The sequence below is a fragment of the Jatropha curcas genome, chromosome 2, assembly GCF_041381405.1.
Source record: "Jatropha curcas cultivar XTBG-Jc1 chromosome 2, XTBG_Jcur_1.0, whole genome shotgun sequence".
NCBI lineage: Eukaryota > Viridiplantae > Streptophyta > Magnoliopsida > Malpighiales > Euphorbiaceae > Jatropha > Jatropha curcas.
In genome coordinates this window covers 31,465,688-31,481,372 of record NC_143152.1, presented here as the reverse complement: position 1 = coordinate 31,481,372, position 15,685 = coordinate 31,465,688, and the positions used below count along the sequence as shown (strand labels likewise).

At 32.9% G+C, this 15,685-nt stretch overlaps 3 protein-coding genes across 9 annotated transcripts; 2 read left to right on the top strand and 1 right to left on the bottom strand.

The window, feature by feature from the left end:
* Nucleotides 1-685: 685 nt before the first annotated feature.
* Nucleotides 686-3,207, top strand: LOC105647664 (FKBP-like peptidyl-prolyl cis-trans isomerase family protein). The gene is made up of 8 exons (XM_012233833.4): nucleotides 686-849; nucleotides 961-1,137; nucleotides 1,308-1,342; nucleotides 1,958-2,051; nucleotides 2,222-2,282; nucleotides 2,659-2,704; nucleotides 2,813-2,883; nucleotides 3,014-3,207. Exons 1-8 carry the CDS (start codon nucleotides 701-703, stop codon nucleotides 3,089-3,091), a joined length of 711 nt encoding a protein of 236 aa, XP_012089223.2. The 5' UTR covers nucleotides 686-700; the 3' UTR covers nucleotides 3,092-3,207.
* A 1,922-nt stretch (nucleotides 3,208-5,129) lies between these two features.
* LOC105647665 (uncharacterized) lies at nucleotides 5,130-8,305 on the bottom strand. 3 transcript variants are annotated; one of them, XM_089718267.1, is made up of 6 exons: nucleotides 7,871-8,305; nucleotides 7,299-7,414; nucleotides 6,600-6,659; nucleotides 6,272-6,324; nucleotides 6,144-6,176; nucleotides 5,130-6,037 (listed from the first exon to the last, which is right to left on the bottom strand). In XM_089718267.1, the coding sequence occupies exons 1-6, from the start codon at nucleotides 8,092-8,094 to the stop codon at nucleotides 5,915-5,917; spliced, it is 609 nt and encodes a 202-aa protein (XP_089574393.1). In that variant the 5' UTR covers nucleotides 8,095-8,305; the 3' UTR covers nucleotides 5,130-5,914. The 3 variants fall into 3 exon arrangements, with proteins under 3 accessions (XP_089574393.1, XP_089574394.1, XP_089574395.1); XM_089718268.1 differs by having other exon boundaries at nucleotides 7,299-7,411; nucleotides 7,871-8,304; XM_089718269.1 differs by having other exon boundaries at nucleotides 6,600-6,664; nucleotides 7,299-7,400; nucleotides 7,871-8,294.
* A 2,761-nt stretch (nucleotides 8,306-11,066) lies between these two features.
* LOC105647666 (uncharacterized) lies at nucleotides 11,067-13,697 on the top strand. 5 transcript variants are annotated; one of them, XM_089718611.1, is made up of 4 exons: nucleotides 11,067-11,174; nucleotides 11,333-11,529; nucleotides 11,837-11,909; nucleotides 11,994-13,697. In XM_089718611.1, exon 4 carries the CDS (start codon nucleotides 12,076-12,078, stop codon nucleotides 12,973-12,975), a length of 900 nt encoding a protein of 299 aa, XP_089574737.1. In that variant the 5' UTR covers nucleotides 11,067-11,174; nucleotides 11,333-11,529; nucleotides 11,837-11,909; nucleotides 11,994-12,075; the 3' UTR covers nucleotides 12,976-13,697. The 5 variants fall into 5 exon arrangements, 3 of the variants coding, with proteins under 3 accessions (XP_089574737.1, XP_089574738.1, XP_089574736.1); XR_016319803.1 differs by lacking the exon at nucleotides 11,067-11,174 and having other exon boundaries at nucleotides 11,187-11,529; nucleotides 11,994-13,315; nucleotides 13,452-13,697; XR_016319802.1 differs by lacking the exon at nucleotides 11,067-11,174 and having other exon boundaries at nucleotides 11,187-11,529; nucleotides 11,994-13,353; nucleotides 13,452-13,697.
* Nucleotides 13,698-15,685: the final 1,988 nt, after the last annotated feature.

Below are 15,685 nucleotides of genomic sequence, written 5' to 3'. Positions count from 1 at the left end.
TTTTGGATGTTATCGCGGTTGGCAAGAGTTTCACTTTGGTGGGTTGGGTGGATTTGCCACTAACACGATAATAATGGACCAATAAAATTCAAGACAACAGAAGGATTGTTTATGTCAACCCTTTGTTAATAATTAATCCAACTTTCAAGTGAATGGGCTGTCGTGTCGTTCTTCCAATGTTGTTTGTGTTGTTTTTAACGGAAAGTCGGAACGAGCGTCTTATCTTTTCCATTCTTTCTCCATAGGAAGGAAATGGGCCACGTTCACTACCTTAACATGAGCCTTTGCCTTCTTTCCACCCCGTTCTTTTATCTATTTTTTTAAGGTACAAAAAATGTACAGGCCAACTACATACAAAAAGGAAGGAAATTATTATATTGTCTCAATATTTTATACAATTAAACATATATTTTTAAAAGTATATATTTTGTTATATTTTACATTCATTGCACTATTATATCCTTCCATAAATAATTTTTTATACTTTTTCCATTAAATATAGAGATAAAATAGTTAAATATATGTTAATTAAGCTTAATGCAGGTTGTAATATATTTCATTAAAATTAGTTAAATGACATAGTACTAATTCTAACTTTGCAATCACCAGGCTTAGCAAGCCCAACGACCAACGTTATGCTTAATGGGCACCAAAAAACAAAAGAAAGAGAGAAAGAAAGCCGAGTGGCTACTTTCACAGGATGGCCCATTATTGCCATATCCTCTTCAGAGCCAAGTGTTATCAGCTACTTCCAAAATTTTCATTTGGTGTATTCTTCTGGTTCTGGGTAATGGAAAGGCTTCCATTGCAAACCCTGTTCCGCTATCCTCCAGTTTTCAAGTCTCCAAGGTAAATATATGTCCCCAGCATTTAGACTTTAGAGCAATCATTTATAATTTCAAATTTTTTTTTTAGTCAACTTTAGTAGCAAAATTTGTTGATATTTCACTGATCATGCAGTAATAGATGGAAAGATGCCACTTCCATGGAGTTCTATGGCAAATTTGTTTCTCTATCAGTAAAAAGATTTCCAAGAAGAGTGCTTTTGAAGTCAATTGGATTCAATTCCATCTTATTACGTGTTAGTCCTGTTTTTGCTGCACCAGTGCCAGATATGAAAGAACCTCAAGTTGTTAGGTAAAAAAGTTGTATTTGTTATCTTTATTTCCTTTTTTTTTTCTTTTCTTTTTCCTTCTTATTGCTTTTTAAGCTTAAAAGACTCTTTCTTTTCTTTTTTTTTTTTTTTTTTCATATACACAGTCTATTAGTTCTCATGTGAGATTTTGTTTGGGATTTGAAGTGTTCAGGACATTAAAGCTTGACAGTGGAGTGAGGATTCAAGGTATCTATTATATCTGTTTTCTTAATTTTGCTTGTTATGTCTGTTGTAGATAAAAAGAAGACGATATTTACCTAAAATGAGTTGTAGATGTTGTCTTAAACTCCGCTATCAGGCTTTGACTCATAGTCAGCTTGTCTACTGGCATTTATAGATGTTGTCTTAAACTCTGGATATTGGGGAGGAAATGATTAATATAGCTGACCCAACTAAATTGGCATTGAGATTTAGTTCAGCTGAATTGCATATATTATATAGTTTTGTAGAGAATGAACTAGTGACATTCCTTTATATACGTTATGCGAGTTGAATTATAATTGATATTGACTGCTGGGAAGTTAAAAAATATAAGCATGAATTATATGGATATTACCATCAGGATTTTTCAAATCATACTCAGGTTGTGGTGTAGGCGTGTCAATGTGTCACAGAAAGTCTGCCAGGGTTGGTCCTTTTGTGAATTTGTTTAGAAAATTGAAGTTTCATTTATATAGCTGATTCACCATGGGTCCATATGCTGCAAATGGCTAATATTTAAAATCATGGTTTGTAATTACAATGTCAAATAAATTTGTTATTATTAGAATTCAGATGTTAATTTCTGGTTTTTATTTATAGAGATTATAGAAGGAGAAGGTTCAGAAGCTCATGAAGGAGATGTAGTTGAAATAAATTATGTATGTCGTCGATCAAATGGATATTTTGTCCACAGGTAATTTTATGTCAATGTTTTACTGTTTTCACAGTTTATATATGTACTTCTATATCAGGAATAGGTTGTGCTCGTTCATGCTATTATTAGGCTTCTCTTTATATTCTCATCCTTTATCAAATGAGGACTGCTCATTGCTCTTTTGAATTCTAATTGTCCTTTTAATACAGCACAGTGGATCAATTCAGTGGGGAAAGTTCACCTGTCATACTTCCTTTGGATGAGAACAGGGTATGGAGGAAATTCTTATTTCATCTTAGGATATTTGACTTATAGGAATCTGGTCATTGTGAATCATATCATTTAGGGACAATTGAATCAAGTTTGTATGCCTATTTTTATTGGATGCTTAGAGCAATTTATAATTGGAAAGGAAAGGAAATGGAATGTGAGTGCTAACTGAAATATATGGATAATGTATGCGTCTTCTTTCCAATCTCAAGACGCTTCCTTCTCAGGCTACAAGCAGATATTTGACCATTCAACTACTGGCCAATGGCGTAAAGTTTGTTATCTTGCATATAAATTATAAGAATTTAATTATGACATATTTTTTATTAAGAAGTGTCTTTTAATATTACAACTTATAATTTGCTTCTTCTGACAGATTATTAAGGGCTTGAAGGATGTCTTAATTGGCATGAAAATTGGAGGTATGTTCTAAAAGAACAGATTCACAATGTCATAAACCATTCTTTTAACACTGTATCTAATTCCATGTTAATTACTTCTCAAATATCTGTTCTTTTCCATCTCTTCAGGGAAGAGAAGAGCTTTGATACCACCTTCTGTGGGGTACATAAATGAAACCTTGAAACCAATACCAGAAGAGGTTTGTAAATCCTGCATTACTTTCTTAACCTCAAGGTTTATATTTAGTTGTTGATGACCTTTTTCTGTGCACATCAATGTCCACTATTCAGTTTAATTAATTTCGTTATTTGAATGGCTTTCCGTTGCAGTTTGGCCCTCGACGAAGCCTTCTCTCTCATGCAAATGAGCCTCTAATATTTGAGGTGCAGCTTTTGAAAGTATTATGAGTTTGTCTTAAGATTAAACAAATGCAATTTGTTTCTTACTGATATGGAAGAAATTACAGTAAAATGAAATGTATGAGATATGGAGAAAATAATTTTTACCACCTCTTTTTCTTTAATCCCGAGTAATTTTTCGATTTTCATACAGTAAATAAGTTGCATAAAAGAAGCAATTTGCCATGAGGATGATAATTCTTTGAATGTTGGATAGATTTATTTTTAAGTCAAAAGAATGTGAAAAACAATAATCAATATAATGATTGAATTTGAAGAATCTTTGACAACCATCATTGTCAATCTGATAAAACTAGATTTGAAGAAAATAAAAAGTGAGATAAAGTAGCTCCAATTGTCCATCAGTTCTTCAATTGACATGTTTAGACCTAAAGACATCTCAGAATACAGACTTGAAAAGTGCTAAGCTGCAATCCCAACTGCCAAAATATGGACAAACCAACTCACTTCAAAGTCATATAACTACACTTTAATAATTATTTATACCTTCTAGAAGAGACCCACATACATTTTCTTTTCAAAGAAGAATTATTAAAACCCTAAAACCAATTCTAAATAATTTTATATAAATACATGTTTGCAAAAGTATGAAACAATCTCTTAAAGTTTCTCATTTTCCATTGAAAGTTTGGTCAATTCTTGAATATTGTTTTGTTGGGTTGGAATAGGTGCATGCAGATGGGACTCAACCAGTATAGACCACAGAACTTGCACATCTTCACTTGGGCAGGACTTCACATCTTCATATAAAATGTATATGCCTTTACCTACAGAAAAAACAGAAAATGAAAATAACAATATGGTCATTTAGGATTCTAAAATTAACTTAGATAATTGAATACAATTGCAGAGTTATTAATTATGTACTGGTATGAACCCAGAAAGGAAAAATGCAATCATGAATTGTAATAATACGTAGGCATGGAATTGAAGCATGAAAATCTTTTTTGATAGAAGAAAATCAAAATAATAAGCAGAAGGAAGAAAGATAAAAAATGTAGAGAAAAGTATTACTCTTTCTATGAGCAGAGTGCATGCGAAACCAGAGCTTCTTCAATGGAGAAAAGAAGGATTGAAACCAACCCATTTAGAAGAAATAAGAGTATAGTTTCATGGTAGGTGAAAGTTAAGAGGAAGACACTTCATTGAGAGACACAGAGATAGATAAATGTTGCTTTGCTTAGACAAAGGTGAATTGGAGAATAGCTTTGATTTCTTGTTGCATTCCCTTGCAGGCTAAATATGCTAAAGTAAATCTGAATGTTTGGTGCAATGTCTATGTCTTATGTCATTCCTTTTACCTCGAAACAGTAATGTATCTCTCCTCTACACAACACATAATGCATGTACTTGTACTCTTCTCTGTGTCATATTTTTTTTTAACCAAATCGGTCGCAGGACCGATATGGAGAAATAGAGAAATTACCGTATCGGTTAAGCACGTAACACACTTTGGATCTGTTCGGTAAAATTAATTGAAATGCTACATGAGGTCATATAGTTTTTCATAAAACGCTAAAAGTTAAACATTACATGAGTTAATTATTAAAAATTAATTTAAAAACTATGTTACCGAATACCGTAAAAAAATAGCATTCGTGAAATCTTACTCAAAAAGAACCTACCTCACCAACCTCATCTAGGTAATTACTGATTATTTTTATTCGGACTATGTGCCTCAAATCAACCATATAGTACATAATTTCCCAAACCCTAAAAAACTATTATATCCGTACAGTACCAAAATTCAAACTTAATTTGGCACTTTCACTGTTGAGTTGAGACCCATTTTTGTGAACAAATTCTGTGTCTCACACCATGGCTACACACCTACAAAAATTTATTTTTGATACATAATAAATATTTAATTCAAAATCTATTATTGGCAATGACAATGCTAAATGGGATCTTAAACATAAGTATTAAAAGGTCATTGCAGTCTTTGCTTAGTGACTACCTTCTTTTATCTGGTTTTGCTCATCATTGAAAAATTGAGTTCAAAGAAAATAAAATAAGATAAAATAGATAAAAGAGAAAAGAAATTCCCTCACATTCAATTTATTGTGCTTTAGCATGTGTAATTCCAAACAGCACCCTTAATAGCTTATGTACTAAACATCAAAAGTATACTTAAAGTCTCCATCCTCCATCACTTGATCATCCATCTTTGCATTCTCCGGCGGCCTGAACTTCCCAAGAATTTCTTGCTGCTACACTAGAGACAATGATGTTTGCTGTTCTCGATCTCTGCAGATCTGAAGCACTGTATCATCTTTGATCTCAATCTTTATTGTCTTTTTTAAGGCATAGAATAACAGTACGGGTTGATAACTGAGAATGAACAAGGAAAGTCCTTCTATAGATTCCAGAACTTGACATGTAAGAATGGCTTGATGATTTGTGCGATTGGTTATGCTCGGAGTCATTGCCATTGTTTCTTTTGTTTCCTTTATGTACAAAAGGTTTTTGCAATATGAGTCGTAGATGAAGTGTTCGTAAATGGGGAATGGGGATAGAGAGGCAATGGCACATACACGCAATGTAACATGAAGAAGTAGATATTGCATCAAAGGAAGAGCAGGCAGTCTTAGTGGGCTTAAAGGTCTCGTGGCAAGTGAAGATAATCGTCCCATAAATATGGAATTAACACTGATATCCTGCCAGTAATTTCAGAATCAATTCCATGCATCTCCGAGAGTTAACAGGTATATAAATAGAAGCTACGAAGACATAATCCACTAATTGTTGCTCTGTAGTTATGCAGCAGTAATCGTAATAGCACACAAATAGGAACCGGGCAGAGTAGGTAGATTATATAGCTGCACAGAGGATAACCAGGAGGACTAGAAGTGCAGCTGCTCCAAGAATCAAACAGATGATCCAACAAACTTTATTGATTCCACTCATTGGAATACAAGAAACAGATTGCTTCATCTAAGTATAACAAAAATAGAGGTTAAAAGATGGTTAGGAAAATGAGAGAGAATTTTTAAAAAGAAAAGAAAAGGAAGGATCGTCGGCTCGTATGCAAAAAATGTACCTGCAGTTCGTGACTTTGGGTTGCATCCTTTGACTGCATGAAGCCACAGAAGCAACTTGGTCATGGATAAGCCAGAAGTGTAGCGAGCAGAAAATTAAGAGCAACTTTATATGAATAATCATACTTACAATAAGAGGTTTGAGCATCTCAGAGTCATCTTTTGAGAATGAGTTCATATGATCTGCGTCATAATGTAGAGAAGGCTTGATTAAAACACGAACACTTTTCTTAAAACATTAATAATCGACATTCCAAGCACCAGAATAATATTACCAAGTTCAGGTGTCCTAATGAAACGTATTTTTGTATTTGAATGATACTGAACAGGGGAAAAAATAGATTTGTTTATTTCTAAAAAATTTGCCCATCGGTGATGCTCATTATAATATCATTAGACTAGCACTATTGATAAGATGGAAGAGTTGTGTGCTTGAACCTACATCAGTAGAGTCGTACCTTGGTCGTCACTTTTACAGGGTTCGTTGCTTCCTTTGGTATTTGTAACTGGCAAGCCCCCTGCCCTGTACAACGAGTAATTGGTACAACTAAAAGATTATCCAATCAAACATAGCCAAGAAACTAAATTAAATGTGCAGGAAATCAGCTAAGGTTGCTGTCTTTCCTTTGTTATATCATAAAGAAGGATCCATGCAATGATGACACGAGACTAGACAAGTAGACAATAAGCAAAAATTATTTTGGGAACCCAATTGAGTAGTCTTATTGAAATAATTTCAGTTGACACGTGATACAGTAACTCAAAAAGAGGAAAGGGGATTCCAAAGTTTTTTTGTTTTTGAATTAAAGTTTGGGATTCAGGCTTCACTTAACCGAGCATTTAAGATGCAAGCACCAATTTTGTATATTTCATTAACTGCAAATAAGATAAGATCCATTTAGCCAAAGAAATTCAATGCCAATACTTTCTGACGCTTTCATTTAGTTTAGATTGGTTGTTTAAGTTCATAATAACATTTTCTTATTGTGAGATGCAAACTATAAACTATGTTCGGCTGCTTCTGCAAAATTTCCTTTTCATGTCTTTATGATCTTCATAATTACATATCTGACATAAACATAAAATCCAAGTGCGTCATAGAAAATGGCTACCTTTTCTAATTCTACCATTCAGAATTGAAAAATGTTCAATCCTACCTCTTTGTAGATGGTGATGAATAGACACTAAGAGCCAGCACTCTTGTTCTTGACCGGAAGTCAGATAGCATTTCCCATCGGAATTCCACATCTTCTTTAGTTCTGCAAATACACTGCTACTAAATATTTACTTAAGCAAGCTAACAGAATTCAAGTCTTCCTCAAGTCAATAAAATCTTGACATTTTAGACTATGAAAATTATGCAGGACTAAATTTCTAATAGAGCTAATACATTGACTATAAAGTTTGCTAATCTCCTTTTCTTTATTTGATTTGATCCAAGATGTTTTTTTTTTTTTTTTTTTTTCCATTACCTACATTTAAGTCGTGAAAACAAGTTTATCTAAGTACTAACATCATTAACAACGTTGAGATTCAAGAAATTACGAAAACTTCCATCTGATTATAACAGTATCCATTATCAACTCTCCAAGGTAAATAAGACAATTCAAAAGAAAGTGAAGATCAGACCAAAAGAACAAACAGACACACAGTTATACAAAGTAAAACCAAAAAGTCAAAACACTATAAAAGTGGGTTTTGAAAGAGAGAGAGAGAGATTGAAACATACAAGATGGGTTTTGAAGGTGGGTTATGGAGGAGGGATTCAAGGCGATCAAGCTTAATCCCAACTTCAAAAAGCTTGGATTTTGCAATTTCTTTAAGCCTGTGTCCCAGTTCCAGTTCCAGTTCTAGATTCTTGTTCTTGATTCTACTTTCTATATCCTCCACTAATATTGACACCTCTTGTGCTTCTCTTATCCATGCATCTATAACAAGACATTGCTCACTCATTTCTCTGCAACCCTAAACAACACAGACCACACACACCACTCTCTCCGTTTTATTTGGGTATTTGGTGATCTGAGATGTGTTTTCCGGCTAAATGGTGTGAGCATGATAAATAATTAATATTTCTTGTTTTTACAACAAAGATGGCTTACTATGGGTTCTTCATTCACATGGAAATTGGTCTGCGGCCTAATATGGTAATTAATTAACTAAATTATGTATATCATTTGACAGGTAACATCAGGATTATGATAATCATCAAATCATTGTCCGGTGATTTTGGATGAATTGGTCATTTACTCCAAAAGGAGACAAATTTGGATGCTAATCAGCTACAGCACCAGATTACACAAATCAAATCGATCAACGAAGCATACACACAAACAAACAAAACAATACTGAATATTATATTATATAACTGATCTTTCTGATTTTGGGTCTGCCGGTTCTGATTCCGGCGTCAGTTCCGGTGAACTCGCCGGTTGAACTGGCCGCATCGGGCTGGTTCAGGTCTCAATAGTTGGTAACAGGAATCAAAACCGGACCCAACTTCCCGGTCCCAGTTCAGTTTAAACCCACAGTTTTCGAGCCGATTTTGATTCAAAATTGAACCGTGGCTAGCCCTATTTCAACGTAACGACACGTCGCAGCGCGAGTCATTTTGTGAAATTTCATTTTAACGCGTTGGCATACGGGGCGACCTGTCGTTTAATTACCACCATATAAAATGCAATACCAGCTTAACTTCAGTCTCTTGATCCAATATCCAAACGAAACGATTTGGAGTTTTGAAATCCAATAAGGCAATAAGTGATGGTTTTTTCGGTCCATTTCGTTAATCAAATGTGTATAAACAAGTTTTTGACTTGGGCCTGCTTGGTTAGGCATTGGAGCCCAACCTAAATTGGGCTACCGTTTGTAGGAGACCAAAAGACATTATTATCACCAAGAAAAACACACTAAAGAGCTTTAAAGCTTACCGTTTCTGTATATTAACTTTATTTTATTTTATTTTATTTTTTAATATTATAAAAGAGAATTTAAATCTACATTTATTATCGTTTTATACATGCATTTACCATTATATTATTTCTAAGTGTGAAAGTAATGTTTATTAAATATTTATATATTGTTTTATTCAATTTACCTTTCTTCATTATCCATTTTCAAATATATTTAAAAAAAAAATTTCCCTACTTATCATATCAATCATTAAGCAAAAGGGAGAAAAAAAAAAAAATCTTCTCGAAGGTCAAAAGATAGAAATAGGCATGTAAACGTGGAAGCGTGAACGATTGCAACTTGTGCAGAAATTGGGAACAAAAAGATCAAAGATATGATACACACTCATAATAAAGGGCCAGAAAGGTTCATCCTTGAATGTTACACCTTCTTCTTTTCTCAAACATCCTCACCTCTCTTTCATATATATTTATATGCACTCCTTATCTTTATTAATCTTCTTTTATAATGTTATTTTCAGCATGCTAATCCTTTTGTGGTCCAATCATATGAGACTCCAACATCTTTTTTTTTCATATTATTATTATTTTTCTTTAATAATCCGTATGATAAATTATAATGTTATCTTAAAAATGATTGCTAAAAGGAATTTTTTTTAATTTATTTTATAAATGCAAATTAATTAATTGGGACACTAAATGCCACGTTAGCTTGCAACTTAATTAGGCTAGCAAGAGCTCATGTTGGATTGGGACAGCAGAATGGATAATTTCAGAGAGATAGTTACAAGTAACGTATCAGTTATCTAATAATGCAATTTTGACACTCTCTTCCCTCTTTTAGATAATTAAAAAAAAAAAAAAAAAAGTGAAATGGGCTTCAAATAGGCCCAAAGTAAAGTGGACTAAAATGGGCCAGATTCGGAATGTAACGCATATAACCGACCACGGACAAGTGCACGTGAAGGCGACGTCTTTATTATGCTTTATAAAGTAATTATTAGCACTAATGCAAATTGATGTGTCGTTAAATGGGAACCTTTCACGCGCTAAGACCTTGCGTGATATACCCTCTCCCAATTCCCAAATAGAGCCTTGATGCTTGGTTTGTTAAAATAATAGGAAATAGCATTAAACGAGGCTGGCGAATGGTTTGGAAATCTTCGGTGGTTAATATGAGAATATTGGTCAAAGTTATCTGCTAGATATTACGTTGTTATCAAAATTAAATTTCATGTAACCATGTTTCAATTTCTTACATATCCAACTTGTATTTTTCTTTTTCTTTTTCTTTTTTTATTTTTATTGATCCAACTTTAAAAAAAGAAAATTTAATCTTAAAATTTACTTTTAAATTCATATTTTAATTGACATATAAACTTATTTAAATTTGAAATTGTGAACTCTTAGAATGCATTTTGCTCCTCTTAGAAAAAGATATAAATTTTCAAGTTCTTAATATGAATTTTGAGTTCTTAAATTATTAAACAATCATTTTCATTTATTAGCTATATTTTAATTGGTTAATTTTTATAATTTTACAAATATAAAAGATTGCTCTAAAATTATTAAAACAAATTTTATTGACACTGATAATTTATTAATTAAAATTTTTTTATAAAATTTAATATGATTGTAATTGAATATAATTTCACTCGGAATGAAATTTTTTGCAAAAAAATGATTTGGAGAAAATCAAAGGTTTAATTTTTTTTTCTAATATATATTTTCAAAATGATGATTTAATGGCAATATCAAAATATATTTTATATTTTTCAAATTATTATTAAAAAATAATAAAAATGTAATGCAAAGCATGCATGCTATTGCTTCATAATCTAAAATAAATATTGTATTTTCCCACCAACGTTACCAAAATAAGAAAAAAAATTGTATTTTCTTTTTTCTTTTTTTTTTTTTTTTTTGAGTGTGAAAAAACTTGTATTTTCTCATATAAATTTGTTCAACCAAAAAAAAAAATATCAGAGGAAAAAAAAGAGCATCGTGCTTGGATTAACTGGTTTGAGTTGGACCCCACACCAAACAACCAGATTTATTTATTTATTTTCCTTTTCCTGTTTATCTTCGTCTCAAATCCTTCTAAATAATGCAGAAAATGAGGTATAAAAATAAAACTATAAATGCTTTGAATATACGCATTAACCATATTAATTTTGTTCCATGAAAAGAGGGAGAGGTTTCAACTTTCAAGTGAAAGTGTATCTCTCTCCGTTTCTCTGTGTTGTAAAATGTTCATGTCTCTATTTACATGTGAATAGATGTCAGGTAAAAGAAGGTTTATAGAGAGAGAAAGTTTGGGGAGACCTACAGAGACAGAAAGAAATGCTCTTTTTCCTTTCTCAGTGTAGAGTAATCTTCAAAATCCAGCCTTTCCAGCAATACGGAGTTGCTATAGCATTCTTAGTTGCCTTTTTTTTGTTCCCTTGGTTATCTATGCTGTCTCTTTCTTGTTGAGGTATAGATTGAATACATGGATATTTTACTTATTATTTGTTTTTTTTTGGATTGATTGATGGTTTTTTTTTCCTAAAAAAAAGTTTGAATTTTTTTACTTATTTATTTATTTTATTTATTGCTGGAGATGGGATTTGACAGTGAAACGAGTCTGCTTTTTGTCTGCTTCTCTCATCAGTTACTTTACCACCCACATTCCCCATTTTTGTCTCCAATTTAGATTTTGCCCTCTCTCTCTCTCCCCTTCTTTAAAGTATTGATTGATAGTTTCTTTTTTCTTTTTTTTTTTTTTTGAAAAAATGTATCAGAATAGATGATACCCAGATCAAATCAAGACTTGAGTTGCAGATTTTGAAGCATTTTCTTAGTTGGATTTTTGAGGTAAGAGATATTTCTCTGTTACACTTTCTTGTTCTTGCTACTGTTTACTCCATTTCTGAGTCATGTTTATTGTGTTAATTTTAGATGCAAAATTGGGCTCAGGTGTTTGTATAAAGTCCAGAGTGAGAGTTTTACTGTAGTGAATTGGAGGATTTTTGTAGTAAAAATGAGAGATTTTCCTTCTTGCTTCGGTGAAAATGGGGTTCAGGTAGCTGATTCTTCGTCTTCAAATACTAGTAAAAATGCACAGAATTTGGTTACTTGTATGTATCAATGTCGAATTCGAGGTCGCTATTGCTTCATCACTATTACATGGAGTAAGAATTTGATGGGTCAAGGTCTAAGTGTGGGAATGGATGATTCTGCTAATCAATGTTTATGCAAAGTTGATATTAAACCCTGGTTGTTCTCAAAAAGAAAAGGGTCCAAGAGCTTAGAAGCATATTCTTGTAAAATTGACATATATTGGGACCTTTCTGCAGCCAAATTTGGATCTGGGCCTGAACCATTAGAGGGATTTTATGTAGGCATTGTTGTCGACCGGCAAATGGTTCTTCTTCTTGGGGATTTGAGAAAAGAGGCTTTCAAGAAAACTAGTGCCACCCCTATTCCTTCAAATGCAGTTTTTGTTGCCAAGAGAGAACATGTTTTTGGGAAGAAAGTGTTTAGCACCAGGGCTCAGTTTTGTGACAATGGTCAAATTCATGATCTTGTGATTGAATGTGACACAATCAGTACCAGTGATCCATGTCTTGTGGTTCGTGTGGACTGTAAGACTGTGATGCAAGTGAAGCGGCTACGTTGGAAGTTTCGTGGGAACCATACAATATTGGTCGACGGACTGGCAGTAGAAGTTCTTTGGGATGTTCATAATTGGCTTTTTGGCACATCTGTTGGAAATGCTGTTTTTATGTTCAAGACATGCCTCTCAGCTGAGAAGTTGTGGTCAAGCCAATCACTGGCAGATGCAACTGTGTTGCCATGGTCCTTCTCGCAGAGATTTCTGGATTCCAAATCGCAAAATCTTGGTTTTTCACTGATCTTGTATGCTTGGAAGAATGAATAGAGATACTCAGATATTTTTCTTTGAGTGCTAACAGAACAATTAGGAATTATGATTTTTATCATTATGCTATTGATTACAATTAGTTTGATTAAACATTTTTTTTCTTCCTTTTCCTGTTGAGTTACTTGAGCAATTGAATTGATACAATTTCGTGTTCTCAGTTGCCTGTATATCCTTCACAAAATTGTTCCTTAATTTTGTTTCTCCTTTTGTCTAATAAGAAAACTCCATTGTCACTAAATACCTGAGTTCATGGCATGAAGCTTTTTTATTTGTAGCTTGAGTTTGTACAAGTAACATGCAGCATGTAGGACATCCTGCCTTGTCGAACTTTTGAGCTGTAAGTCTACCTCTTGACCACTCTACATAATTATAGTTGTAAGTATGTGCTCCTTTTTCCTAAAGTCAATTCAATTATAGCCACCATTCTTTCTTGTTGATTTATCATCTGTGGAATTTATGCCTTTGCATTGCAGGTGTCCTAGTTGTTGCAAATGAAGAAAAATTAAAGACCAGGGCTATGCATGGAGATCATATAAGATGTAAACATTGCCTCATACTATCGAGGTACATGAGAGCTTAAACAGTATGTGAATAATGTAGTTTGAGCATGTAAATTCTGCCATTGACTTGGTATGGAATTCTGACTTCAATCTTACCTTATTTGTGTTAGTTATTTATACTTTCCATTGCCAAGTAGTGATTATGAAATTTTTGTGAAATATGATCTATCATGGTCCTCAGCAATTTCTCTATGTAGACATTGCCTGATTCTGGTATTATGCCCTCCTAATACTATAATCCTTTCTGCTCTAAGTTCTTTAACCATTATGTATGTGTGTATATATATATATAATATATATGTATGCTCACATGTCCAGTTGATTCATTATCAAGGATCGGCTATGGGTTATGACTCATTGTACGTTCACCTGGGAATATTATCAGTATTCTCTTGCCTCTTTAGCCTTTACAATTGTTTTAGTTTTAGCCAGTTGATTTTCTCCATTGACAGATACCCTTTTGTGCTTTCTTGTTGAATTTGTTTTTCCTATATCAAGCTTGCGGCAATGTTGTAATTGTTAGACCATTTTCAGACTCGTGTCATTTTATTAGGATTCTCCTGTTTAGGTATGATACCTATATTAAAAAGCGTGGAATCAGCTTAGGTCTATTTTCAATCTTCTAAGAAAGATCCTACTTCTTTTTTTTCCCACTTTCTTTTTCCCCTTTTTTACGGTTAGTTTGGTTTTGACTAAGGTTCAAACTTGAGACCTCCCAGCGTAGAGGTGACTCCAAAATCACCAAGCCAAAGCTCATTCCTTTTGTAAAGTTCCTTACTTAGTTTGCAGGCTCTTTGCCTAGGAGGGATTAGATGCAACAACACTAACAAAGTGTGAGATTTCACCATTGTGATTGGGTCGTTCACCATTTAGTCTGTATCTTGTTTCATCTAATTTGTGAGAACTGATGCAGAATTTGAAAATCAAATTTAATGAACTGGATACCCCAGTACTGTCAAAGGCAATTTGTCAGGATCTCAGCTGGCAGATTGCCATGGCATCGAGTGATTGTGATTGGATTCAAAACATTTAGGCTGTGTTTGGGCAATAACTTTTTAACCAGCTTTTAGCATTTTGACTTGTAATATAGCGTTTGAACTAACTTTTAGAGGTTAAAGTAGAGTTTTATAAAAAGTTAACTCATATATCGTTTAATTTTTAGCGTTTTATAAAAAACTATTCAAACAACTAATAGCTACCAAAACAGCTAATTTTGACGAACAACCCTAAATACTTATTAAATTGCTTAGATAATGTGAAAGATGGTATGTAGGAATCCCAGCTAGCATTTGCTGTCAAGTTCAAGGCAGCGAGAATTACTTGTTGTCAACTTGCATATGTACTTTGGATGCTGATATGAGTATCGATAATGGTTTTTGTTAGTGCCCTGGTTATGTTTACAATGTCAAAAGTTTAACTTTAAGGTATAAACTCAAATTTTTAAAGCCATTGGATAATTAGGGAACAAGCAAGTTCAAATCTTCTTCTTGGTGATGGTTTCTTTGTCTTGATTTCTGATGGTTTTTTTAAGGTAGTTTGAAAAGAAGATAGGAAGGAGAAATTGCAGAAGATAGGTAGTTTAATAGAGATTGAAAGGTGCAGGTTTGTTGGCGCCATCCATGAATTTAAAAAATAAAAAATAAGATAAAAACAATTGGTACAATATTTGATCCATGTGCATTTAATAGCCTCCATCCCGGCACGTCGTTTACGTGCGCGACAAATTCGCGTGTTGTCGTCCAGCTCATCCAGTTGTATTTGTGAGTTTTGAACTTTTTAAACCGCTTCAGCATCTTATCATCTAGTAATTTCTAAAATTTTTCATAAGCTGAACAGCGATGGGTAATTTTTTTTTTTTTTAAATTGCAGTCCTTGCGTGAAATAAATAAAAATAAAAATTTTAATATAAAATATTATTAAATTTATCAATTCAAACTTCCCTAGAAATAGATAAAAATATAAAATATAACAGCCAAGTCAATAGATAAATTTATTACTACTAAAATCAAGTATTCATAAATTGCCATAAACTATTTAAATCGATTGAAAATTGATTGTTTAAAAATATAAGAAATTCAAATCCCTTATATTTTGGAATTTTAAAATTGAAGTCACAAACCAAATATATAGAATATGTATTTTTTTCT

Coding starts and splice junctions, on each gene's coding strand:
- LOC105647664 (XM_012233833.4), top strand. CDS start 701: ATGGCCCATTATTGCCATATCCTCTTCAGAGCCAAGTGTTATCAGCTA. Junction 2,052..2,221: donor AATGGATATTTTGTCCACAG/GTAATTTTATGT, acceptor CTTTTAATACAG/CACAGTGGATCAATTCAGTG. Junction 2,705..2,812: donor AATTGGCATGAAAATTGGAG/GTATGTTCTAAA, acceptor CCATCTCTTCAG/GGAAGAGAAGAGCTTTGATA.
- LOC105647665 (XM_089718267.1), bottom strand. CDS start 8,094: ATGAGTGAGCAATGTCTTGTTATAGATGCATGGATAAGAGAAGCACAA. Junction 6,325..6,599: donor CTGTAAAAGTGACGACCAAG/GTACGACTCTAC, acceptor ATTATGACGCAG/ATCATATGAACTCATTCTCA. Junction 6,038..6,143: donor CCCAAAGTCACGAACTGCAG/GTACATTTTTTG, acceptor TGTTATACTTAG/ATGAAGCAATCTGTTTCTTG.
- LOC105647666 (XM_089718611.1), top strand. CDS start 12,076: ATGAGAGATTTTCCTTCTTGCTTCGGTGAAAATGGGGTTCAGGTAGCT.